General features: G+C 36.9%; 1 protein-coding gene across 2 annotated transcripts in view; it reads left to right on the plus strand.

Annotated features, from left to right (window-relative positions):
• The window catches only part of Cdk7 (Cyclin-dependent kinase 7), a 121891-nt gene that overhangs the window by 11553 nt on the left and 83323 nt on the right, over positions 1–27015 (plus strand). For both annotated transcript variants that reach the window (XM_089102694.1, XM_089102695.1), the window contains exon 2: positions 12956–13031. In XM_089102694.1, coding sequence (XP_088958820.1) covers positions 12978–13031 — 54 coding nt within the window. In that variant the 5' untranslated portion in view covers positions 12956–12977. The remainder of the gene's footprint in view (positions 1–12955; positions 13032–27015) is intronic.

A 27015-nucleotide genomic window follows, 5' to 3' on the forward strand; every position in this document is an offset into this window, starting at 1 on the left:
CAATATTTTTGGAACAGCTTATCGTACCAAGAGGAAACTTCAGGAGCATCATGAGTGGGATGTTCAATTGACAAACAGGCAAAATGTGCCTATACTACTGCTATAGTGCTATTAATACTGCCGCTTCTACTGTTACTACTGATAATATACTATTACTGCTACTACTGTTCCTTTCTTTACCACTACTACTATGATACTTGTACAATTAAGGCTACACGTATGAAGGTAAAAATTTGATAGAATTTTGAGGCGAAATTTGAACTAAAGCAAAGCACACTCTGTACATACAGATTATCAAAATGGCGTATCTTAAGAATGTATTTGGGTATTGAGTTGGAACTTTCAAGAATACTTTAAGGTGAAGATCAAATGACAAAAGGGTAATATATGCATGTCATTACTAAAACTACTACCACTGCTACTTTTAAAAATGCTACTACTGCTACTAAACTACTCCAATTGTTACTTCAACTGCAACAACTTGTAAGGTTCAGAAAGTTAAGGTTGACAAGGGCATCAAAAGGGGGTCAAAAGAACACATCAGCAGTATTTTTTGGACTGGCTTACCATGTCGAGGTGAAACTTCCGTGGCATCATGAAAGGGATGTTCAACTGACAAAAAGGCAAGATGCTACTGCTACTGCTTGTTACTACTACTACTAATACAACAGTAATACTGAAACTACTCCTACTACCACTGTGATACTAGTGAAACTAGTATAACTAGTATCACAGTATCAACTACTGTGATGTTAGTACCTTTAAGGCTAAGTCTATGAAAGTAAAATTTGAGAGAATATTGATGGCAAATTATAACTAACAAAAGACACTATGTGCATTTAGATTGTCAAAATAGCATATCTTCAGAATTGATTTGTATAATAAGTTGGAACTCCTAGAGAACGCTTAAAGGAGAAGATCAATTGACCAAAAGGTAATATGTGCACACTATTACTAAGACTATTACCATTGTTGCATTTACTAGTTCTACTACTACTATTACTATTACTCCAACTGCTACTTCTACCGCAACTACTTGTAAGGCTAAGATCATTAAGATACAAATTTCAAGAAGTATATGAACATACATGTTATCAAAAAAACATATCGACAATGTCATAGTAATGACTAATTGTATTAAGTTAAGTACCAATAATACTGCTGTGAAAAAAAAATTTGGACAATATTGAAACTGTATTGAACTAAATCAAAAGACACTATGCCCACATAGGTTGTCAAGAGGACGTATTAGCAATGCTTCAGGAACGGTTGATGGTATTAAGTAGAAAATTTCATCGTCTGATAAGGGGATGTTAAAAAAAAAACAAAGGTGCTTCGTGCATACTACTACTAATGCTACTATAGCTACTACAACTATTTCTACTTCAAAAGATAAGGGTATTAAAATGATGCCTTCAAGGAATATCTAGGCGGATGTTAAGCTAAATTAAAAAAAACAAAAACAATGATCATGTAGATTTTCAAAGGGTGACAAAGTAATATCATAGGCAGCGCTTCAAAAAGGACTGATTCGATTGGAAATTAGAAGGGCTAGTGCCCTTTTTAATAGTCGAAAGTGACTGGAAGGTAACTAACCCCCCTCCCCCTTACTACGCTCTACAGTTCCCCAAACACAACCAATCAAAACTCAGAGATAGCCATTTTGTTCAACGTAGTTAAAAGGTCCGGAAATTATGTATTTGAGGATAAAAACCCCCCTACAGCCCTCAGTGCAAGGATTGTAAGTTGTTCCCTGGGGGCATATAAGGTTTATATAGAAAGGGTGATCATATGAACTTCAGATGGGGCTCATTAAATTGCTAATCAGTGTCCTTTTTGAAATTCAGAGTTATTGGAGGTTGGATACTCCCCCCCCCCACACGCCTTGTATTTTCCCGAAAGGCATCTGATAGAAATTTTGAGATGGCCATTTGTTGTTGTAGAAACTTAGAGAAAGGCTCATTCGATTGGAAATTGAAAGGGCTAGTGCCTTATTTAAGAGTCGAAAGTGTTCGGAGGGCAACTAACCCAACTCCCACGCCCACAATTTTCCCAAATATATCCACTCAAAATTCTGAGATAGCCATTTCGTTCAACGTAAATGGAAGTTCTGCAAATTATGTCTTTGGGGATGACAACCCCTTCCCCCCCTCATCCCTCAGGGCAAGGGTTTTAAGTCGTGCTGGGGGTATATAAGGTATATATAGAAAGGGTGATCACATCAACTTCGGAGGGGGCTCATTGAACTTGTAATCAGTAGTCCTAGTGCCCTATTTAAGATTCAGAATAATCAGAGGGTGGATATCCTGCCCACACCTCATACTTTCCTGGAATACATCTGATAGAAATTTTGAGATGACCATTTGTTGTCTTAGAAACTTCAAAAACAGCCCATTTGATTTGAAATTGAAAGGGTTAGTGCCCTTTTTAATTTTCAAAAGTAATTGGAGGGCAACTAACCCCCCTCCCACGCCCACCATTTCCCCAAGCCCATCCAATCCAAATTTTTATATAACCATTTTGTTCAACGTAATTGAAAAGTCTTGAAGTTATGTCTTCGAGGACGACAACCCCCCCCCCCCCCAGAGCCCTTAAGGCAAGGCTGATTATCAATGGCCTGGAGACACGCAAGGTATATATAGAGGGGGTGATCGTTCGAGTTTCGGAGGGGGCTCATTTGGCTGCCATTTCGAAGTCTTGATGACCTTGTAGGGACTCAGAATTATCATAGGGTGGATATTCCCCACCCCAGCCTCGTATTTTCCCGAAATGCATCTGATAGAACTTTTGAGATGGCCATTTGTTGTCGAAGAAACTTCTAAATTGACTCATTCGATTGGAAATTGAAAGAGCCAGTGCCCTTTTTAATAGTTAAAAGTTTTTTGGAGGAAGCTGACCCCCCTCCCACGCCCGCCCTTTACCCAAACACATCCAATAAAAAATTTGAGATAGCCATTTTGTTCAACATAATTGAAAGGTCTGGAAATTATGTCTTTGAGGGTGACAACACCCCCAGTCCTCAGGGCAAGGGTTGTAAGTTATGCCCTGGGCGCATATAAGGTATATATATAGAAAGGATGATCGCATAACCTTTGGAGGGGGCACATTGGATTGGTAATCAGCAGTTTTAGTGCTCTTTTTTAGATTCGGAGAGTGGATACCCCCTACACCTCGTATTTTTCCGAGATGCATCTGATTTTAATTTTGCGATGGCCATTTACTGTCGTAGAAACTTCGAAAACAGCTCATTCCATTAGAAATTGATAGTCAAAAGATGTTGGAGGGCAACTAACCCCCGTCCCAAGACCACCATTTCCCCAAGCACATCCAATAAAAATTTTGAGATATCCATTTTTGTCAACGTAAGTGAAAGGTCCAGAAACTATCTCTTTGAGGATGGCAACCCCACATTTTGTTCAGCAGAGTAGAACAGTCCAGCAACTATGTCTTTACGGATTTTAGGCATTTCAACCCTCCACAATTGTGCATTGGGCCATTATGCTTTAAAACTAAATGTTACTTTAAAATAAATCAAAAGGCATTGTGTTTATGGTTGCCAATAAGACACCTGAGCGATATATATTGAGAACGACTGGGGGTAATAAGTTGAAACTTTTGGGAATACTATTATTACTACTTCCGCTCTTACAATCTAAATAAATAGAAATAGTTTAAGTGTATCTAGGTTGTCAAAGAGCATAGATAGAATCTTTTGGAAATAATATTAAGTTTTATTTTTAAGTCAACTTCAGAAGCTATAAAATTAAATTAAAAAATATTGTTTGTGCCAGTATTAAAAATTGTTGAAAAAGTTTCTTCAACATACAAATAGCAACCCATACTATGGATTCTTATCAAAGAAAACTGAAAAAATATACAATATTTTTTTCCGTGAAAAAGACTGTCAATAAAAAACGAACAGAAATTAATTAAAAAAAACTTTTTCCTCAAGACAAGTTTTTCAAAGAAAAGTTAAGAGCTCTATTACGCCAAGAATGAGAAAAAAAATGTCAAATAATCTTCGAAGCGTAAAACTATCACAAGTCACTATCAATAAATAAATGAAACTCAAAACGAACATAAATGACAATAAATAGCCGAGTCAAACTCAAAACGAGCAAAGATTAACATGAGTAGGGCTGATAACCCTTATGCCTTCTAAAGACCAGAACACAGTTTGTACTTGACTTAAAACAAAACATATTTAAAGCGTTTTCCCCTTTCTTACTTTTATCATGGAGAAATTCTCAAAACTCTAACAAATAAATATCGGCCTTGATTAATTAAACTGACAATAAACGTTGCGTTGTTTGTTTGTTTTTTCAGTAAAGCACAAATTGTGTTCTGGTCTTGAGAAGGTATAGGGGTTCCCTACTCATGTTAATTTTTGCTCGTTTAAGTTTGACTTGGCTATTTATTGTAATTTCTGTTGGTTTTGAGTTTCATTTAGTTATTGATAGGGATTTGTGGTAGTTTTACGCTAGGAAGATCATTTGGCTTTATTTTTGCTCATTCATGGGTTAATGGAGCTCTTTACTTTTCTTTGAAAAACTTGTCTTGTGGAAAATTTTTTTTAAATTAATAATACAATAGAATTTCTATCCTACCTTCAATTTCCAGAAAATATAAACACGATAAAAGCGATTTGACACAAATCACTTTACGGTTAGATAATAGCTTCTTTTTCTAAGAATTCAATTGAAAAGTTTACAGTTGGGTAAAATTAAATATCAAAATTGGTATAGGGGTGACAAGCCCACGTTTAGCCAAAGCATATAATCTCAATATAAAAAGCTATGGGGACTTATGGTGGATTATAAAAGCTCTGACAGATGGCAGTGTGTGTTTTTAAAATGTCTGGCCTTGATTAATACTTTTACCAAAAATATCAGATTGGATCACGTTTTATGGTGATTAAATCTAGAATTTTGTTCAATTTTTGGCTGAAGGCTTACGCCTAATTACGAAAAGCCGCAAACTCACGTTGTATTCACTTATTAATTGCCTGTCTTCTGGCAGCTTCTGAGACGTGGCATCTTCACCGGTTTGATGTTAGCATTTTTTCATCCCGCCGGATGGCAAAATCTTTCAACTACAATGCCCGGAGTGGTTCAGCGTACCGCCCCAAGGTGTCTGAGAGTAGACCCTGCTTGTGAAAGTAGTGTGACCAGCATATATAAAGGTTGAAGGCAATTCAAAAACCCCAAAACTTGATTAGTTCTGGCGTTTTTTCATCTTATCAGACCAGTAGGTTAACTAAATTCTATTTTTCCGTGTTAAATTTTATTCAAGATAATATACTTAGCCTAAAAGTAAAACAGAAGAGAAAATGAAAAAAACGCGGCTGGTATCCAGAAGAAAACAGAAAAGCAGTCTTTTATGTTTTAGTCGACAAAATGTCAGCCGGATTCTCTGGAAGTGCCATGGGTGTCCCTAGAGGAACGGTGCAAGACTACATAAAAAAGTTGAGAAGCTGAATATCCCTCTACAAAGTCTTGACCTGAGTTTCTTTAAACCCTTCTACAGCATATGACAAATATTTACAGAGGAACAAGAAAAAAGACTAAAAACTTGCTTGAAAACGATAGCTTATATGCATTTCGACTGTACTTCCCTTGAAGCACGTAAACTTGCATACACTTATGCTATTATTAAGAGTATAAAAGTGCCGAATATCAGGAAATGCAAAGATAGTGGAGACGGTGGGGCAATTGCAGGTTAAGATTGGTACCGTGACTTTATGGATCGCCTTAAAACTCTATCAGTAAGAACGCCAGAAGGTACAAACTTGCGACGAGCAATTGTTTTCAACCGTTACAGTGTAGGAGCTTTCTTTAACAACCTGGAGCAAGATCTAGAAAAACACATGTTCTGACCACAAGACATTTGGAATGTTGACGAATTGGGTGTGAAGTCATCCACAAGCCTGCACAGCGAGGCCAGTAAGTAGGGAAGGTCACGTCATTAGAAAGAGGTCAGTTGACCATGATTTGTACTGGTGTTAATGCATTGGGAACACAGTCCCTCCTCTACGTATTTCCCCTGGAAAACAGTGTCCCGAAATTTTGCTCAAGGGAGCCTTACCAGGAACCACATGATCGGCTCCAAAAAGACATAATTTCCAGACCTTTCAACTACGTTGAACAAAATGGCCATATCAAATGTTGATCGGAAATGTTTGGGGAAATGATTGGCGGGGGGGGGGTGATTCTCCCTCCGATTACTTTCGAACATTAAAAACGGCAATAGCCCTTTCAATTCCCAGTCGAATGAGCCAATTCTGAAGTTTGTACCACAACAATTTCTATAAGACCCTTAAATACTCCCAGGGAATAACTTACAACCTTAGCCCTTAGGACTGTGGAGGGGGGGGGTTCATACTCAAAAACACAATTTCCGGATCCTTCAACTATGTTCAACAAAATGGCTATCTCAAAATTTTTATTGAATGTGCTCGGGAAAATGATGGGCGTGAGAGGGGGGTTAGTTACCCTCTAATCACTTTTGACTATTAAAAAAGGGCACTAGGCCTTTCAATTTTCAATTGAATGAGCCCTTTTTGAAGTTTCTGTTACAACGCTTTCTACAAAAATCTTATATGCCCCAGGGTATAACTTACAACCTTTGCCCTGGGGGCTGTGGAGGGTTTGTCATCCTCAAAGACATAATTTCCGGACCTTTCAATTACGTTGAACAAAATGGCTAACTCAAAATTTTGATTGAATGTGCTCGGGGAAATGTTGGGCGTGAGAGAGGGGTTAGTTGCCCTCCATTCACTTTCGACTATTAAACAGGGCAATAGCCCTTTCAGTTTGCAATCGAATGAGCCCTTTTTTAAGTTTCTATAACAACGCTTTCTATAAAAACTTTACACGCCCCCACGGCATAACTTGCAACCTTTACCCTGAGGGCTGTGGGGGGGGGGGGGGGGTCAACCACAAAGACCTTATTTCCAGAACTTTACACTACGTTAAACAAAATGATTATCTCAAAATTTTGATTGGATGTGTCTGGAGAAATGGTGGGCGTGAGAGGGGGGTTAGTTGCCCTCCAATCACTTTTGACTATTAAAAAGGGCACTAGGCCTTTCAATTTCCAATCGAATGAGCCCTTTTTATAGTTTCTATGACAGCGCTTTCTATAAAAACCATATATGCCCCAAGGGCATAACTTACAACTCTTGCCCTGAGGGCTGTGGGGGGATTGTAATCATCAAAGACCTACTTTCCAGAAATTTCAACTACGTTAAAAACAGCGGTTATCTAAAAATTATGACTGAATGTGTTGGGGAAATGGTGGGCATGAGAGGGGAGTTGGTTGCCCTCCAATCACTTTCGACTATTAAAAAGGGCACTAGCCCTTTGAATTTCCAATCGAATGAACCCTTTTGAAGTTTATACGACAATTTTTTCTATAAAAACTTTATATGTCCCCAGAGCATAACTTAGAATACTTGCCCTGAGGGCTGTGGGGGGTTGTCATCCTTAAAGACCTAATTTCCAGAACTTCCAACTACGTTGAACCAAATGACTATCTCAAATTTTGATTGGATGTGTTCGGGGAAGGAGTGGTCGTAAAAGGAGTGCCCGTAGCCTTCCAATCACTTTCGAGTATTAAAAAGGGCACAAGCCCTTCCAATTTCCAAGCAATTGAGCCCTTTTTGATGTTTCTACGACAACTCCTTCAGTACGAAGTGCCCTGGTTTAAAAAAACAAACAACAATACATTTTGCCAATATCGTTCTTTACTGAGGCAGCGCTAATGCGCCCACAGTCAGTCATAGTCAGTCATAGAGTCATAATCAGTCAGTGCCTACAGTCAGTCATAGGCAGCGCTATTGCGCTGCCTATGACTGACTGTAGGCACTTTTTGTAAGATTCATAGATTTCTAGGCTAGCTATACTTGGTACATTACGGAATTGGGTACATAGATTTTGCTTACTTTTGATACATGTTAGTAAACTTTCAACAGAATCCATCTGAGTAAACATATAGAATTCTTCGGAACCTTCGGCCGGATTTTATTTTTCCATAAAACTATCCCATTTTGTTTCTTCCAGCTCATCATTTAGTGACCTTAGATTTTCTTTACAGAAATTAATAATCGGTACATTATCTCTATTTTCGGAAATGACCTTGCTGCCTTTGATGTCTGGAAAACAGTGCATAGGGGAAATGATCCGACATAACACTAACGATGACTCAAGCTGAGAGTGGAGTGGAGAGTGGAGATAAAGTCGAGAAAATATTGTCTTCTAAAAATTGGGAATGTTAAGTAACTCTTGTTGGGATAGTGATTGACGGATAGATAGTAGATCCAGACATGAGCGTCAGAAGGTCTTATTAGAAAGAGGATTCTGTTTTTATAGCAGCTGGAGTGTTGCTGATAATATATCCATAAAAGAAAAAACAGAACCTGATGGGGATCGGTAAGTTCCTCCAATGATTACCTTTCTTTGTGAAGGGAGAGATACTTAGATGAAAAGGGATTCAAAAACACCCGCTATGTTCCTAGTCAGTTGGCTATTTACATAAACTGGATATTTGCTCTTTGTATAGATTGCCAATTTTATTTATTTATTTATTTTTTACCCACTAATGACAACAAGGTAAATAGCGGAGTAATATATAAGAGAAAAAAGACACACTACGAAAACAATATATACACTCAAGACTGTGAAACGGCAGCAGGTGGTTCTTATTTATATCTGACAGCTTTCTGTTCAACACGGCAACTTTCCCGAAAACATCATTAAACCCGAATCTTGACATTATCTTCCCATTGCGGTACCAAGGAGGGAGAAAAAGAAGGAATTTACAAAATCGAAAGACTGGAAACGCAAAGAAGAGATATCTTTCTTTTTTAACAGAGGGTAAAAACCAGAAAGGTACAGAACTGAATGATTACAAAAAACTGAATATAATTTACATAAGGTTTTACGATTATAATTTCCTCTGTTTCCAACAATCCTAGAGTAACCAACCTGAATCTTCTACCTGGAATCAGAAATCAGCCGGGAACGGAAAGATCTTAGACTATTAGTAAGCCCAACCATCTGAAAGATTGGACAGAAGGGACAGAAAACGATTTGCATGCTAGAGGTGAAGGTGAAGAAAGGGAAGAGCCGAAAGTAAGGTACTCGCATTTATCAGCATTTAGATATAGACCAATCCGAACAAATGCTTCAGAAATGTAATTAACCGATTTAGAAAGGCTATCTTTACTTTTGCTAATGACAAGAAGATCATCAGCATATGCTAGATATGATACGTTAGATGACTCATAAAAAAAGTTGGAGGTATGTTAATTAGAACTTGAAAAATACAAATTTTAAATAGACTAGGTGATAGAACCCCTCCTTGTCGGACCTCTTTTCGGAAGGGTATCTTTTTTTGAAAAACTGAACCATTAACTCTTACTTTAAGAAAACATGATGAGTACCAGTACTTCAGCAAGAAAATTACAGAAAGGTTAATCCCTTTAGTAAAAAGAGATTGAAAAAGCTGAAAATGGTTAACAGAATCAAAAGCTTTAGAAATATCAAGAGCACAAAGGTGAATTTCGTGAAGCATCTAAAAGAAGAGAAGAAAGAATAAACATGATTGCATTCAATCCCAGGTTGAAAACGAAGCTGCTTCTCTCCAAAATCAGCCCCAGTAGTAAGATGTGGAAGAAGAATATATTTTAATACTTTGCTCAGCTTGCAAGATACCGTAATGTGTCAATACGAAGAACAATTAAGAGGGTATTTTCCTTTTTTGAGAATAGAAGTTACCGTACCGCAAAGAAAGCTATCAGGTACCAGAGAGGAGCTTAAACAGATTTGAAAAAGCAACTGAAGGTGCGAAATCAGGAGTTCATAATCTGGCTGTAAGTGGAGCGCAGAAATTCCATCACAGTCAGTAGATGAAGATTTTAGTTTTTTAACTGCAGTTTCAACAGACAATAGAGACACAGCAATAATGGTATGCTGTGAGACTGTAAGCGGCAAATACTTATGAATAAACCGGCTAAAGTAAGAATGGACAGAGTAGTTTACCTTAGAAAACTTTGAAGAATAATATTCAGCCCAATCCTTCTCGTCTTGTATCTTTTTTGTGCATAAAATTCGAAGTGTATCTAGGGATATCTAATAGGTTAGGGATCTGACTGGTCAGCAACGTTTCGCATTGTCCAATAACATCAAGCTGAATTTGCCGGCACATGGTCATTATATCTGTCAGTGACGAAAATAATCCTTGACAGTTAAGCTGAATTACATTGAGCTGGGATTCGGAGCATCTTTGGGCCATATTAACTATTTGAGTTTATTTACTTCGAGGAAATTTACTGTAACTAAACAAAGAATAATCAGTTTCATTACTTATTACACAATAACTTTTTTTTAGATTGAAAAAAGATTTTTCCAACTGTTCTAACTTATTTTGGGCTATCGGCTAAGTATTGTACCCCGGGGATAAAGAGAAGGAACTCAAAACTTACCTAAATCTTGTAGAGGAGTGCGGTCATAATTTGAAGCAAAGTGAAGTGCCGCGAGAAATGTGCACACCCGAATGAATTTGTAATAGAAAACTAGGGCAAACAAACATGAATAGCTACAAGACTCAAGAGAAGCAGACACAACCATGAATAGCTACAAGACACACAAAAAAAATAGGAAAATGAAACATTTTTGGAAAACGCATCACGCATTTAGGCAAGCAGAAACAATTTATTGACCAATGACGTTCTTACCTATTTCTGCTGTTATAGCCGTAATATCTAACTTGTATTAATCTTACTTTCCCCTCCTTAATTTAATTTTACTTTGTCGACTAGAACAGCAGAAAAAATAAGTTAGTTCATGAAAATTCTTAAGTCATTAAGAATGCGAATCATTGTCGGCAGATTGCGCCGTTATCGACTGTTTAAGCGAATCAAAGCAGTCGTCTGAAAATTTGTTCCACTAAAAATTTCGAAATTTTTTAATATCTAGACATAATCTTCTTCCTCGCTAGACTACAGGCGTCTCTGCAACCTTTTCAGGTGGTGATTCCGATGTTTTCAATTTGTAAACGAGCGCTAGCAATTCCTTTCTTCTCCTACCGAGCTCAGCTGTTAAGTCTATTGATACACTAAAACCCGTCTTTTCTAGCCTTCCCCACTCCTTTATAATGTTTGAGCAATCCGTGTTACCAAGGCTTACAAAGATCAGCTCAGTGACTTTTTGTTTTTGTGCCATTTTCTGTCATCTACAGACCTCGTAAACATATAAAGAAGATGAAACTTAAAATCTTAATCTTAGGAAATATAGCTATCCTGTTGGAATCTCTGCAAAATTGATCAAAGAGTGTTCGTGTTTAACAAGCTGCCCAAAAACTGTCATTTTTATCCATTGTCTTGTTGATGTATCAGTGTTTTGTTTCTGATTCATCAGCTCTCTCCAAGTTTTCCAAAAGTTTTCTTTACGACTTCCGATGCACCAAAGATAATATAAGCCCAAATCAGATCGGGCCTCCCACCAGAACATAGTACAATATAATACCTGGCATTGATGCCAGATGCTATCTTAAAGTATTTAGACACTAAAGGATGGTTTGCTGCACCTCTTTCTGCTGATTTTGCAAAAAACTTTTTATAATCAAGACCACCACCCAATTGTAGCTTGAAAACTTGGTGCACAGAAGTTTATGCTTCTTCTTGTTATTTGGATTAATATGTAGACGCTTTCGCATAATTTCATCACCGGGATCAAATTCGGAGTCCTGCAGTGTTTTTCTACAGCTAGGTTCGGACTCTGGGTCGAACCATGGGTATTACTGGGGTTGAACTCTGGGTATTACCAAGCTGAGATCCAACCCACTGCACTACTACAGGACGAGAAGTTTATTATAAAATTGCTTGGCATTTTTCTGTCTGATTAGAAACATAATGTCATCCTTTCAACTGGGGATAAGTCTAACTGTGCAGGGACTCCTTGCAGGTCTGCCTTGGGAACTAAATTAGGCCATTATTCTTTCTGGTCGTTTTCAATAATGTTGTGAGTAATTACCATAATTATTTTAAGTTTGCAGATCACTTTAAATTTTAAGGCTGAGGCAGTACCCTTACTGCAGAACTTAGTGTTGACTTCTTACATAAGATACTGAAAAATGACCTGATAAAGTGAAGCTTATTTTGAACAGTAATAAAAGTTAGCTCATATCAATTTCCTTAATTAAAATCAACACAGTTGACTGGACAGATTAAGTACCAGAGACTCTGTAACGCTCTTATTTGTTTAGTTAGGTAGTGACATTTAGTCTCAATCTCATTTATATAAAATAGTGAAGTATGCCAGCTTTTTGCTAGAGTCCTTATCTCTACTTCACAGATTTATTAGTCTGATGACCAGTTTAAGAGGTTTTTACTCTTCATTATGTTCAACTGTTCAAACAGTTGAACTGTTAATACAGTTGAACATATAAACAAACACAGTTAAACATATCATTATTCAACTATAGTTGAACTAGATCCTACAGAGTCAAATTTGCTTTATCAATCAAAACATCCGACAAGTTTCAAGTTTATGTAGCAATGCTCGGAACCGGTACTAGCAAAATAACTTCGTTCTACCACCTTAGATTGCTCCCCAAGAGTTCTATTCTTGCCTCACAGTCAGTGCTTCATATGTCCAGGAAATTCACCTCGGGTACGATTCTGCAGCAATTGTTGGTTTCAATCCATCCAAGCTTGGTAGCATATTCCACAAAATACCCGGCCTCAAGGCCCAAGCAATGGTGACTGAATTTAACAGTAGTAGGTCACTGTTTGTCGATAGGTCTTTACAGGTTTACTATTCTCGAGGAGTACCGCGCGAAGGATTTTACCCCTCCCTCCTTCTCGACATTTTGATATGGCTTATATTTGGGTGATATCTAGTATCTTGTTATTATCAAGACAAGCTATTTTAATATTTTTTTTTTCTCTCCCTAGGATTTGTTCAGTCCTGGCAGCAATGGAAGAAAGGCAAAAACAGTATGAGAAAATTGAATTCTTGGGCGAAGGTCAGGTAATAGGATTTTATCTATTAGACTCTCTTTGTATAGCACCATTTGAGCAATCTTGCTTCAAAAGTAGAGGTGATACATTTATTTGTGATTTTTCTTTTGAAAAGGCTCATAGGCTTCTGCTTTTTTTAAATGTATTTTTATTAATTTTTTGTTAAAGAAAGGGTTCCAGCAGACTATAGAATACACCCCCTCACCCAATTATGGCTTCACGTATGCTTATGAATAAGATTAGTATCAAAGATTATTTTATTTTTTTTCTTTTTTAGTCCGGGTGATGCACAAGGTATCTAGGATAGCTTGGTCTGGTCCATTCTCATTATCATAATGGTACTCAGTATGCTTAATATCACAATACATTTTTTTTCAAAAATATGTGCATCCTATTGTTGATTGCAGAAGTACTTAGAAAATAAAGCAAAAAACAAAGACGAAACATGTCCTAATAAAGACAAAAAGGAAGTAAGAACAATGCAACTCATTCAACTGCATTTGTTCCATAAGAACGTATTTGTTACTTTGAGTGTCCTAGTTTGTTTTTTAAGGTGTTAAGGAGGCTGCTTCAATAGTTTCTATCAGTAATTCATTAAAAAAAAAACTGTTCCCACAAAATAAGTTTTTCAAGGACAAGTAAAGAACTCCATTAAACCAAAAATAAGCGAAAATAGAATCAAATAATTTACCAAGCGTAAAATTACAACAAATCATCATCAATAAATAAATTAAACCTAAAACGAAGAGAAATTATAATGAATTACCAAGTTAAACTCAAAACGAGCAGAAATTAAAATGATTAGGGTTCACAACCCCATATGCCTTCTCAAGGCTAGAAATGCTTTCTTAATGCCAGAACCTAATTTGCATTTTACTGAAAAAAAAAATACAAATGAATGTGCATTGTCAGTTTAATATACAGACGATCATATTTATTCTTTAAAATCTAAATAATTTTTGATTTATTAAAGTTATAAAAGTGAAAACATTAATTTTTTTCAGTAAAGTGCAAATTATGTTCTTGCTTTGAGGAGGCATATGGGTTGTGAGCCCTAATCATGTTAATTTCTGCTCGTTTTCAGTTTGACTCTTTTGCTTATTGTAATTTCTGTTCGTTTTGGGTTTCATTTATTTATTGATGCTGATATGTGGTAGTTTTACGCTTGTTAGATTATTTGTCCCCAGACCCTAGTGGGTTGTGTCAACCCCGAAGATCTTGCTATACTTACTTACTTGTACTTGTTGCGGGACGAGACGCGGACGCCTCAGCTAGCATCTAGAAGACTACGTATGATTGACTCCCATTTGTCGCGATCTTGTGCCAGCTCTTCAGCAAACCGGAGCCAGCAGCTCTCCCACTTTCTGCCAAACTTTCAAAATCCGCCAATGGGGTTGGAGTCGTTTTTGGCAAATTTCCACCAATTCTTAAATTGACCGCCAGGTCGCCTGCGCCAATCTGGCAATGGGACAGCTAGAAGCACTTGCTTTATGATGTGGTCATTGGGTCTTCTAAGGACATGACCAAGCCAACGCAGTCTTCTCTATTTGACAATCATGGCGGCGGGTTCGATGTCACAGCAGCGGTGGCGCACATCAACATTTGAGATTCTATCGGAGTATCGAATCCTCAGGATTTTTCGTAGACAGCGGTGGTCAAAGACTTCCAAATCATGGAGATGAAGCGCCTTCAGTGGCCAAGTTTCGACTGCACAGAAGAGAACAGATCCAACAGCCGCTTTATAAACAGAAAGTTTTGTCTTCGTGCTGATCTCCCGCCAGATCTACAAATAGCGGCAGAGCTGAGAGATGATGGTTTGGGCTTTGTTGATTCTGTTTTGCATGTCAAAATCACACGCGTTGTAAGGCTTTATTATTGAGGAAAGATTAGTGAAGTTATTAACTTTTTCCAAGTTTGGTCAGTAAGGCACAAGCTGATATTAAGACTATAGGTCTAAGTTCATGACTTTAGTTTTGGCCACGTTGACCTTCATAACCAGTAGCTAAGATAAAAGTGGTATTTCATTTACCATTGTTTAGGTAGTTAATGAATCATTGGCAAGAGCGTCGATGTCGTGCCCGTAGTTCAGGTCAGGCACGTTAATGCCCAATCCCATAACAACACCATCAAAACTCGAGAGTGCACTCTCTAGAATCCAGTCTATACAGTAAAACAAAACACACACAAACAAAACAGGGGACAATATGCACCCCTGTTTTACACCACTTTCGACATTGAAGGGCTCAGTTTCTTCGCCCAGCACTCTTACTATCGATTTGCAATGCTCGTAGTAGGCCTTCAACAGCTCTATGAATTCTACTGGCATACCATCTTCCAACATGATTCGCCAAAGGTATATGCGAGTTACAGAGTTGAAAGCAGCCACAAAATCAAGGAACATGTTAATTATGGGGAGTTTGTAGTGTTCGCACTGTTGGAGAATAAGGCGAAGAGTGAAGACCCGGTCACTGCACCCTCTCCTTTTCCAATATCTGGATTCTCACGTGTCCGCTTATCCCTTGCTTCCTCGAACCTCTTAAGCAAAACAATTGAAAATACTTTGGTAGCCATATCCATAAGTGATATCCCTCGGTAGTTCCGGCTGTCATATCTGGGCCCCTTTTGAATTACTAGGGTTACTACTGACACCTTCGAATCAGATAAGAAGGTTTTCATCTTTCATATTGAACCGAAAAGTGTTTTTATTTGTTCTGTTACAACGTATGGTGGCGCCTTGTATACCTTGGGAGGGATATCATCCTCCCCAGGTGACTTATTGTTTATTAGCCATTTGATCGCGTTTAATGTCTCTGAAGATGAAGGTGGTGCCATGTCGATTTCATATGGCGGTCTTTCAGCTGTTGTTGGCAGCATCGGTGTTGCTTCTTGCCCATCTGTATTTTGATTAAGCAGGTCTTTAAAGTGATTCTTCCAGTGATCAAGTTTACCTTGCATGTCAGGGATCACACTTCCTTGAGCGTCTTTTAAGGGACCAGCGATGGATGACTTTATTCCAGTTATTTCTTTGAGGGTTCTATACAGCCTACTCGTGTCATTATTTCTGGCTGCTTTTTCCATCTCTAAAGCAACCTTATCCCAAAATTATCGGTAGTCTTGAAGTAAACTTGTTTTAATCCATCTAAGCAGCAACTTTTTTACTGCGGTTGTTGCGTTTGATGCCTGTCGTGTAGCCTCGATTAGCTTTACAGCTTTCTCTTAGACATAATTCTTCCTCGTCTTTACAGGGACATAGCCGATAACTTCAGCGGCCACCTTTTCAGTGGTGTTCCAGAATTGTTTCCATCGGGTGATAGGGTCTTCAATAAGCGCTCATTCGATTGGAAATTCAAAGGGCTAGTGCTCTTTTTAATAGTCGAAAATGATTGGAGAACAGCTAACCCCCCTCTGCCCACCTTTTCCCCAAACACATCCAATTAAAATTTTGAGATAGCAATTTTGTTTAACGTAGTTGGAAATTCTGGAAATTAGGTCTTTGAGGATGACAACCCCCCCCCCTCACAGCTTTCAGAGCAAGGGTTGTAAGTTATGCCCTGGGGGCATATAAGGTTTTTTATAGAAAGCGTTGTCATAGAAACTTCAAAAAAGGTTCATTCGATTAGAAATTGAAAGGGCTAGTGCCATTTTTAATAGTAGAAAGTGATTGGAAGGCAATAACACCCCTTCCACACCCACCATTTCCCCAGACATATCTGATCAAAATTTTGAGATAGCCATTTTGTTCAACGTAGTTGAAAGTTCTGGAAATTATATCTTTGAGCATGACACTCCCCCCAAAGTCTTCATGGCAAGGGTTATTAGTTATGCCCTGGGGGCATATAAAGTTCTTATGGAAGGAATGCTCGTATAAACTTCAGAGAGGGCTGATTTGATTGGAAATTTACAGTTCTAGTTCACTTTTTAAGCGTCAAAAGATATTGGAGGGTAACCAGCCCCCCCCCACGCGTTTTTTCACAAATGCATCCGCTAAAAATTTCGAGATTGCTATTTTGTTAAAAATACTTCAAAAATCATATAACAAAAACTGCGGTGTCGACACAACCCCTAAGGCCCGGGGGCAGGCGTTGTAAGTTATGCCCTGGGGGCATATATGGTTCTTATGGAAGGGATGCTCATATAAACTTCAAAGAGGGCTCATTTGATTGGAAATTGAAAGTTCTAGTTCAGTTTTAAAGAGTCAAAAGATAATGGAGGGCACCTAGCCCCCCATGCCATTTTTTCTCAAACCCATCTGATTAGAACTTTGAGATAGCCATTTTTTTAAATATAGTTCAAAGACCATATAGCGAAAACGCCGGGGTCGACACAGCCCCCAAGGGCACGAAGGCAGGCGTTGTAAGTTATGCCCTGGGGGAATATATGGTTCTTATGGAAGGGATCCTCGTAAAAACTTCAGAGCGGGCTAATTTGATTGGAAATTGAAACTTCTAGTTCAGTTTTTGAGAGTCAAAAGAGATTGGAGGATAACTAGCCCCCCCCCACGCCTCTTTTTTCCCAAGTGCACCCAATAAAATTTTGAGACGGACACTAATCTCAAAGTTGTTCGAAAATAGGATAACAAAAACTCCGGTATTAACGCGACCTTTACAAGCCCGGGAGCAAGTTTTGTCAGCCATATCGGAGGTCATATACGGCTCTTGTAAAAGAGATGCTAGTATAAACTTCAGAGAGGGCTCCTCTGATTAGAAATTGAAAGTTCTAGTTCAATTTTTAATAGTCAAAAGAGATCCGAGGGCAACTAGTCCCCCGCCCACGCCTTCTTTTTCCAAACCTATCTGATGAAAATTTTTAGATCGACATTTTGTTAAAAATAAAATAGTTCAAAGGTCGGATAAGAAAAACTCTGATGTCAATACAACCCACAGGGCCCGGGAGAAGGCGTTCTTAGTTATGCCGTAAGGGCATGTATGGTTCTTATAAAAGGGATGCTCGTGTAAACTTCATAGAGGACTCATTTGGTTGGAAATTGAATGTTTTAGTTCACTTTTTAATACTCAAGAGATTTAAGGGCAACTAGTCCCCCCCATGCCCTTTTTTCCCCAAACCCATCCGCTACAAATTTTGAGATAGCCAGAAGTTAGATATTGTTCAAAAATTAGACAACAAAAACTCCCATGTCAACAGAAAGCCCAAAGGATCAGGGGGTTGGTATTGTAAGTACCGTCCTGGCGGCGTAAATGGTTCTTATGAAAGGGAAACTCGTAAAAACTTCAGAGAGGGCTCATTTTATTGGAAATTGAAAGTTCTAGTTAACTTTTTAAGAGTCAAAAGATATCTGAGGGCAACTCGCCCCCCCCCCCCCCACACCCTTTCTTCCCAAGCCTATCCGATAAATATTTAAAATAGCCATTTCATTAAAAGAAATCTAAAGGTCAGATAAGAAAAACTCCTGTGTCGACGCAACCCCCCTCCCCCCATGGCCTGGAGGCAGGCGTTGTAAGTAATGCTCTGGGGACATATATCGTTTTTATAGAAGGGATGCTTGTATAAACTTCGGAGAGAGTTCATTTGATTAGAAATCGAAAGTTCTCGTTCACTTATTAAGAGTCAAAAGAGATTGGAGGACAACTAGCCCCCCACGCATCCGTACCCTAAATGCATCGGATAAAATTTTGAGGTAGACATTTTTTTGAAAATAGTTCAATGTTCAGATAACAAAAACTTTGGTGTCGACACAGCCCCCCCAGGGTCCGGAGATAGACGTGTCAAATTAGGTATTGGGGATATATATAGTTGTTATGGAAGGGACGCTTGTATAAACTTTATAATGGGTTTATTTGATTGCGAATCGCAACTTGTAATTCACTTTTTAAGAGCAAACATTGACAGGAGGGCAGCTAGCCTCCCCGCCCACACTCCATTTATTTTTTTCCCAGACGCACTTCATATAGAAGGGGTCTTCGTATAAACTTCAAAGGGGGCTTATTTCAAAGGGGGCAAACTTACCCCCTTTACACATTACAATGTGAATGTATTGTAAGTTTTGTTGAAAACGGAACAGCTCAAGGGATTCAATCTATAGGATTAAAGTTTTAATTTTAGCATTTGACCCATCCATATCCCGTCTCCGTTATCCTCAAAATTTCATGCAGATAAGTTGGTATGCTGGATCTCTTTAAAATTTAAACCCTGCTAAGTCTGGGGCGTAAATATGCGACAATACTCAATCATATAGAAGTTCTTGTTCGTTGATTTTATTTATTTTTATGGGAGGGATTCTTGATGGTATGCTAGAGGAACAATTTCACCATATTCCATCTGTATTAGCATGCATTCTTAAGCAACTGAATATAAAATAGACACAAGTAGCTTTGTCTATTAGACGAAACTATAAGAAGCTTTGATCATAACAATTAAAATTTGAGGGGGATTTTATTATTATTTTTATAGCAAACAAGACAAATATAAGAAGTTGGAATTCCAAGTTCTTTGGAAGTCCATACAGGCCTGACACTAATCCCAGAAACGTAGAACAAGACCATTATTTTTCAAATTTAATATACCGTCCATATGAACTATTTGACTAATTTCAAAGAGCTATAATAATTTCCAACAAAAAAAGACGTTCCCTCGAATTTATTCGTGTAACTTTTGATCTGCACAGCGTTTAAGCTGTGTTGAATAAGAAAAATGGTTGTATAAAATAAGTAAAGTTGTGCTAAACCGTTTTCATAGTTCCTTTTTCGACACCTGACCCCATAAAAAAAGAAAAAAGAACTGATGTGATAGTCCAAAACCAAATAAGCAAAAAAATTCCGTGTTTATTTAATTTAATAAGACACATGGGACTGAATAACAATGAACTAAACTTTTTCTAGACTATACATTAAAACTTTCCTTCACAGAAACTTTGACTAATCCAAGGCATTATAAGCCTTTTGAAAGTGATTAGAAACTTTTGCGTGAAGAGTGAAGAAATCTTGTCAGAACCTATGGCATTTTTGAGAGCACCATTTGAAACTAAAAACTGACAAAATCCAATATGTCTCTCATCTGGCAGCATTATACAGCCTGGATCGTGCTATTTTTAGAATATAACGCATTTATTTTACGCCATTTGAAACTAGTAGCATATAGAGCACCACTTCTTCGTCTGGCATCATAATATAGAGCACCATTTGAAACTAGAAACTGACACATATCTAATGTGGCTTGTGTGGCAGCATAATATAGGAGTGCGATTTTTGGAATCTAATGCATTTACAGTTACCCCGTTCGAAACTAGTAGTTGACAAATAGCTTGTGTACTTTTTTCATCAACATAGTGTAAAGCTCTTTTCTGTAAATTATCCTGCATGTTTAAAAGAGCGCCATTTGAAACTAGAAATTGACAAATATCTAATGAACCTTGTCTGACAGCATAATATAGAGGCGTGCGATTTTTGGAATCTAATGCATTTATAGTTACCCCTTTTGAAACTAGTAGTTGACAAATAGCTTGTGTACTTTCTTCATCAGCATAGTGTGAAGCTCTTTTCTGGAAATTATACTGCATGTTTAAAAGAGCGCCATTTGAAACTAGAAATTGACAAATATCTAATGAACCTTGTCTGACAGCATAATATAGAGGCGTGCGTTTTTTGGAATCTAATGCATTTACAGTTACCCCCTTTGAATCTAGTAGTTGACAAATAGCTTGTGTACTTTTTTCATCAGCAAAGTGTAAAGCTCTTTTCTGGAAATTATCCTGCATGTTTAAAAGAGCGCCATTTGAAACTAAAAATTGACAAATATCTAATGAACCTTGTCTGATAGCATAATATAGAGGCGTGCGATTTTTGGAATCTAATGCATTTAAAGTTTCCCCATTTGAAACTAGTAGTTGACAAATAGCTAGTGTACTTTCTTCATCAGAATAGTGTGAAGCTCTTTTCTGGATATTATCCTGCATGTTTAAAAGAGCGCCAATTGAAACTAGAAATTGACAAATATATAATGAACCTTGACTGACATCAGAATATAGAGGCGTGCGATTTTTGGAATCTCATTCAATTACAGTTACACCCTTTGAAGCTAGTAGTTGACAAATATCTTGTGTACTTTTTTCATCAGCAGAGTGTGAAGCTCTTTTCTGTAAATTATCCTGCATGTTTAAAAGAGCGCCATTTGAAACTAGAAATTGACAAATATCTAATGAACCTTGTCTGACAGCATAATATAGAGGCGTGTGATTTTTGGAATCTAATGCATTTACAGTTACCCCCTTTGAAACTAGTAGTTGACAAATAGCTAGTGTACTTTCTTCATCAGCATAGTGTAAAGCTCTTCTCTGGAAATTATCCTGCATGTTTAAAAGAGCGCCATTTGAAACTAGAAATTGACAAATATCTAATGAACCTTGTCTGACAGCATAATATAGAGGAGTGCGATTTTTGGAATCTAATGCATTTAAAGTTACCCCCTTTGAAACTAGTAGTTGACAAATAGCTAGTGTACTTTCTTCATCAGCATAGTGTAAAGCTCTTCTCTGGAAATTATCCTGCATGTTTAAAAGAGCGCCATTTGAAACTAAAAATTGACAAATATCTAATGAACCTTGTCTGACAGCATAATATAGAGGCGTGCGATTTTTGGAATCTAATGCATTTATAGTTTCCCCGTTTGAAACTAGTAGTTGACAAATAGCTTGTGTACTTTTTTCATAAGCATATTGTAAAGCTCTTTTCTGGAAATTATCTTGCATGTTTAAAAGAGCGCCATTTGAAACTAGAAATTGACAAATATCTAATGAACCTTGTCTGACAGCATAATATAGAGGCGTGCGATTTTTGGAATCTAATGCATTTACAGTTACCCCCTTTGAAACTAGTAGTTGACAAATAGCTTGTGTACTTTTTTCATCAGCATAGTGTAAAGCTCTTTTCTGAAAATTATCCTGCATGTTTAAAAGAGCACCATTTGAAACTAGAAATTGACAAATATCTAATGAACCTTGTCTGACAGCATAATATAGAGGCGTGCGATTTTTGGAATCTAATGCATTTATAGTTACCCCCTTTGAAACTAGTAGTTGACAAATAGCTTGTGTACTTTTTTCATCAGCATAGTGTAAAGCTCTTTTCTGTAAATTATCCTGCATGTTTAAAAGAGCGCCATTTGAAACTAGAAATTGACAAATATCTAATGAACCTTGTCTGACAGCATAATATAGAGGCGTGCGATTTTTGGAATCTAATGCATTTACAGTTACCCCCTTTGAAACTAGTAGTTTACAAATAGCTTGTGTACTTTTTTCATCAGCATAGTGTTAAGCTCTTTTCTGTAAATTATCCTGCATGCTTAAAAGAGCGCCATTTGAAACTAGAAATTGACAAATATCTAATGAACCTTGTCTGACAGCATAATATAGAGGCGTGCGATTTTTGGAATCTCATGCATTTAAAGTTACCCCTTTGAAACTAGTAGTTGACAAATAGCTTGTGTACTTTTTTCATCAGCATAGTGTGAAGCTCTTTTCTGGAAATTATCCTGCATGCTTAAAAGAGCGACATTTGAAAATAGTAATTGACAAATATCTAATGAACCTTGTCTGATAGCATAATATAGAGGCGTGAGAATTTTTTAATCTAATTCATTTAAATTTTACCATTTTGAATATAGTAGTTGACAAATAGATTGTGTACTTTCTTCGTCATCATAGTGTAAAGCTCTTTTCTGTAAATTATAATGCATGGTTAAAAGAGCACCATTTGAAACTAGAAATTGACAAATATCTAATGAACCTTGTCTGACAGCATAATATAGAGGCGTGCGATTTTTGGAATCTAATGCATTTACAGTTACCCATTTTGAAACTATTAGTTGACATTTAGATAGTGAACTTTTTTCAACAGCTTAGTGTGAAGCTCTTTTCTGTAAATTATCCTACATGTTTAAAAGAGTGCCATTTTAAACTAGAAATTGAAAAATATATAATGAACCTAGTATGAAACAATAATCTATAGGATTGCGATATTTGTAATCTAATGCATTTACAGTTACCCCCTTTGAAACTATTAGTTGACAAATAGCTTGTGTCCTTTTTTCATCAGCATAGTGTAAAGCTCTTTTCTTTAAATTATCCTGCATGTTTAAAAGAGCGCCATTTGAAACTAGAAATTGACAAATATCTAATGAACCTTGTCTGACAGCATATTATAGAGGCGTGCGATTTTTGGAATCTAATGCATTTACAGTTACCCCCTTTGAAACTAGTAGTTGACAAATAGCTTGTGTACTTTTTTCATCAGCATAGTGTAAAGCTCTTTTCTGGAAATTACCCTGCATGTTTAAAAGAGCGCCATTTGAAACTAGAAATTGACAAATATCTAATGAACCTTGTCTGACAGCATAATATAGAGGCGTGCGATTTTTGGAATCTAATGCATTTACAGTTACCCCCTTTGAAACTAGTAGTTGACAAATAGCTTGTGTACTTTTTTCATCAGCATAGTGTGAAGCTCTTTTCTGTAAATTATCCTGCATGTTTAAAAGAGCGCCATTTGAAACTAGAAATTGACAAATATCTAATGAACCTTGTCTGACAGCATAATATAGAGGCTTGCGATTTTTGGAATCTAATGCATTTACAGTTACCCCTTTTGAAACTGGTAGTTGACAAATAGCTTGTGTACTTTTTTCATCAGCATAGTGTTAAGCTCTTTTCTGTAAATTATCCTTCATGTTTAAAAGAGCTCCATTTGAAACTAGAAATTGAAAAATATCTAATGAACCTTGTCTGACAGCATAATATAGAGGCGTGCGATTTTTGGAATCTAATTCATTTACAGTTACCCCCTTTGAAACTAGTAGTTGACAAATAGCTTGTGTCCTTTTTTCATCAGCATAGTGTTAAGCTCTTTTCTGAAAATTATCCTGCATGTTTAAAAGAGCACCATTTGAAACTAGAAATTGACAAATATCTAATGAACCTTGTCTGACAGCATAATATAGAGGCGTGCGATTTTTGGAATCTAATGCATTTACAGTTACCCCCTTTGAAACTAGTAGTTGACAAATAGCTTGTGTACTTTTTTCATCAGCATAGTGTGAAGCTCTTTTCTGTAAATTATCCTGCATGTTTAAAAGAGCGCCATTTGAAACTAGAAATTGACAAATATCTAATGAACCTTGTCTGACAGCATAATATAGAGGCGTGCGATTTTTGGAATCTAATGCATTTACAGTTACCCCCTTTGAAACTAGTAGTTGACAAATAGCTTGTGTACTTATTTCATCAGCATAGTGTGAAGCTCTTTTCTGTAAATTATCCTGCATGTTTAAAAGAGCGCCATTTGAAACTAGAAATTGACAAATATCTAATGAACCTTGTCTGACAGCATAATATAGAGGCGTGCGATTTTTGGAATCTAATGCATTTACAGTTACCCCCTTTGAAGCTAGTAGTTGACAAATAGCTTGTGTACTTTTTTCATCAGCATAGTGTTAAGCTCTTTTCTGTAAATTATCCTGCATGTTTAAAAGAGCGCCATTTGAAGCTAGAAATTGACAAATATCTAATGAACCTTGTCTGACAGCATAATATAGAGGCGTGCGATTTTTGGAATCTAATGCATTTATAGTTGCCCCTTTTGAAACTAGTAGTTGACAAATAGCTTGTGTACTTTTTTCATCAGCATAGTGTGAAGCTCTTTTCTGTAAATTATCCTGCAAGTTTAAAAGAGCGCCATTTGAAACTAGAAATTGACAAATATCTAATGAACCTTGTCTGACAGCATAATATAGAGGCGTGCGATTTTTGGAATCTAATGCATTTATAGTTGCCCCTTTTGAAACTAGTAGTTGACAAATAGCTTGTGTACTTTCTTCATCAGCATAGTGTGAAGCTCTTTTCTGGAAATTATCCTGCATGTTTAAAAGAGCGCCATTTGAAACTAGAAATTTACAAATATCTAATGAACCTTGTCTGACAGCATAATATAGAGGCGTGCGATTTTTAGAATCTAATGCATTTATAGTTTCCCCTTTTGAAACTAGTAGTTGACAAATAGCTAGTGTACTTTATTCATCAGCATAGTGTGAAGCTCTTCTCTGGAAATTATCATGCATGTTTAAAAGAGCGCCATTTGAAACTAGAAATTGACAAATATCTAATGAACCTTGTCTGACAGCATAATATAGAGGCGTGCGATTTTTGGAATCTAATGCATTTACAGTTACCCCATTTGAAACTGGTAGTTGACAAATAGCTTGTGTACTTTTTTCATCTGCATAGTGTAAATCTCTTTTCTTTAAATTATCCTGCATGTTTAAAAGAGCTCCATTTGAAACTAGAAATTGACAAATATCTAATGAACCGTGTCTGACAGCATAATATAGAGGCGTGCGATTTTGTGAATCTAATGAATTTAAATGTTCCCCATTTGAAACTAGTAGTTGAAAAATTTCTAGTTTACTATTTTCATAAGCAAAGTGTAAAGATCTTTTCTGGAAATTATCATGCATGTTTAAAAGATAGCCATTTGAAACTAGAAATTGACAAATATCTAATGAACCTTGTCTGATAGCATAATATAGAGGCGTGAATTTTTTGGAATCTAATGCATTTACAGTTACCCCCTTTGAAACTAGTAGTTGACAAATAGCTTGTGTACTTTTTTCATCAGCATAGTGTAAAGCTCTTTTCTGGAAATTATCCTGCATGTTTAAAAGAGCGCCATTTGAAACTAGAAATTGACAAATATCTAATGAACCTTGTCTGATAGCATAATATAGAGGCGTGCGATTTTTGGACTCTAATGCATTTACAGTTACCCCTTTTGAAACTAGTAGTTGACAAATAGCTTGTGTACTTTTTTCATCAGCATAGTGTAAAGCTCTTTTCTGTAAATTATCCTGCATGTTTAAAAGAGCGCCATTTGAAACTATAAATTGACAAATATCTAATGAACCTTGTCTGACAGCATAATATAGAGGCGTGCGATTTTTGGAATCTAATGCATTTATAGTTGCCCCTTTTGAAACTAGTAGTTGACAAATAGCTAGTGTACTTTCTTCATCAGCAAAGCTCTTTTCTGGAAATTATCCTGCATGTTTAAAAGAGCGCCATTTGAAACTAGAAATTGACAAATATCTAATGAACCTTGTCTGACAGCATAATCTAGAGGCGTGCGATTTTTGGAATCTAATGCATTTACAGTTTTCCCCTTTGAAACTAGTAGTTGACAAATAGCTTGTGTACTTTTTTCATCAGCATAGTGTAAAGCTCTTTTCTGTAAATTATCCTGCATGTTTAAAAGAGCGCCATTTGAAACTAGAAATTGACAAATATCTAATGAACCTTGTCTGACAGCATAATATAGAGGCGTGCGATTTTTGGAATCTAATGCATTTATAGTTGCCCCATTTGAAACTAGTAGTTGACAAATAGCTAGTGTACTTTCTTCGTCAGCATAGTGTGAAGCTCTTTTCTGTAAATTATCCTGCATGTTTAAGAGAGCACCATTTGAAACTAGAAACTGACAAATATCTAATGAGCCTCGTCTGGCAGCATAATATACAGGCGTGTGATTTTTAGAATCTAATGCATTTATAGTTGCCCCGTTTGAAACTAGTAGTTGACAAATATCTAGTGTACTTTCTTCAGCAGCAGAGTGTAAAGCTCTTTTCTGGAAATTATCCTGCATGTTTAAAATAGCGTCATTTGAAACTAGAAATTGACAAATATCTAATTAACCTTGTCTGACAGCATAATATAGAGGCGTGCGATTTTTGGAATCTAATGCATTTACAGTTACCCCTTTTGAAACTAGTAGTTGACAAAAAGCTTGTGTACTTTTCCATCAGCATAGTGTGAAGCTCTTTTCTGTAAATTATCCTGCATGTTTAAAAGAGCGCCATTTGAAACTAGAAATTGACAAATATCTAATGAACCTTGTCTGACAGCATAATATAGAGGCGTGCGATTTTTGGAATCTAATGCATTTACAGTTACCCCTTTTGAAACTAGTAGTTGACAAATAGCTTGTGTACTTTTT

The sequence above is a fragment of the Artemia sp. Qi Xiang Cuo genome, chromosome 16 (genome assembly GCF_049724085.1).
Source record: "Artemia sp. Qi Xiang Cuo chromosome 16, ASM4972408v1, whole genome shotgun sequence".
Lineage (NCBI taxonomy): Eukaryota > Metazoa > Arthropoda > Branchiopoda > Anostraca > Artemiidae > Artemia > Artemia sp. Qi Xiang Cuo.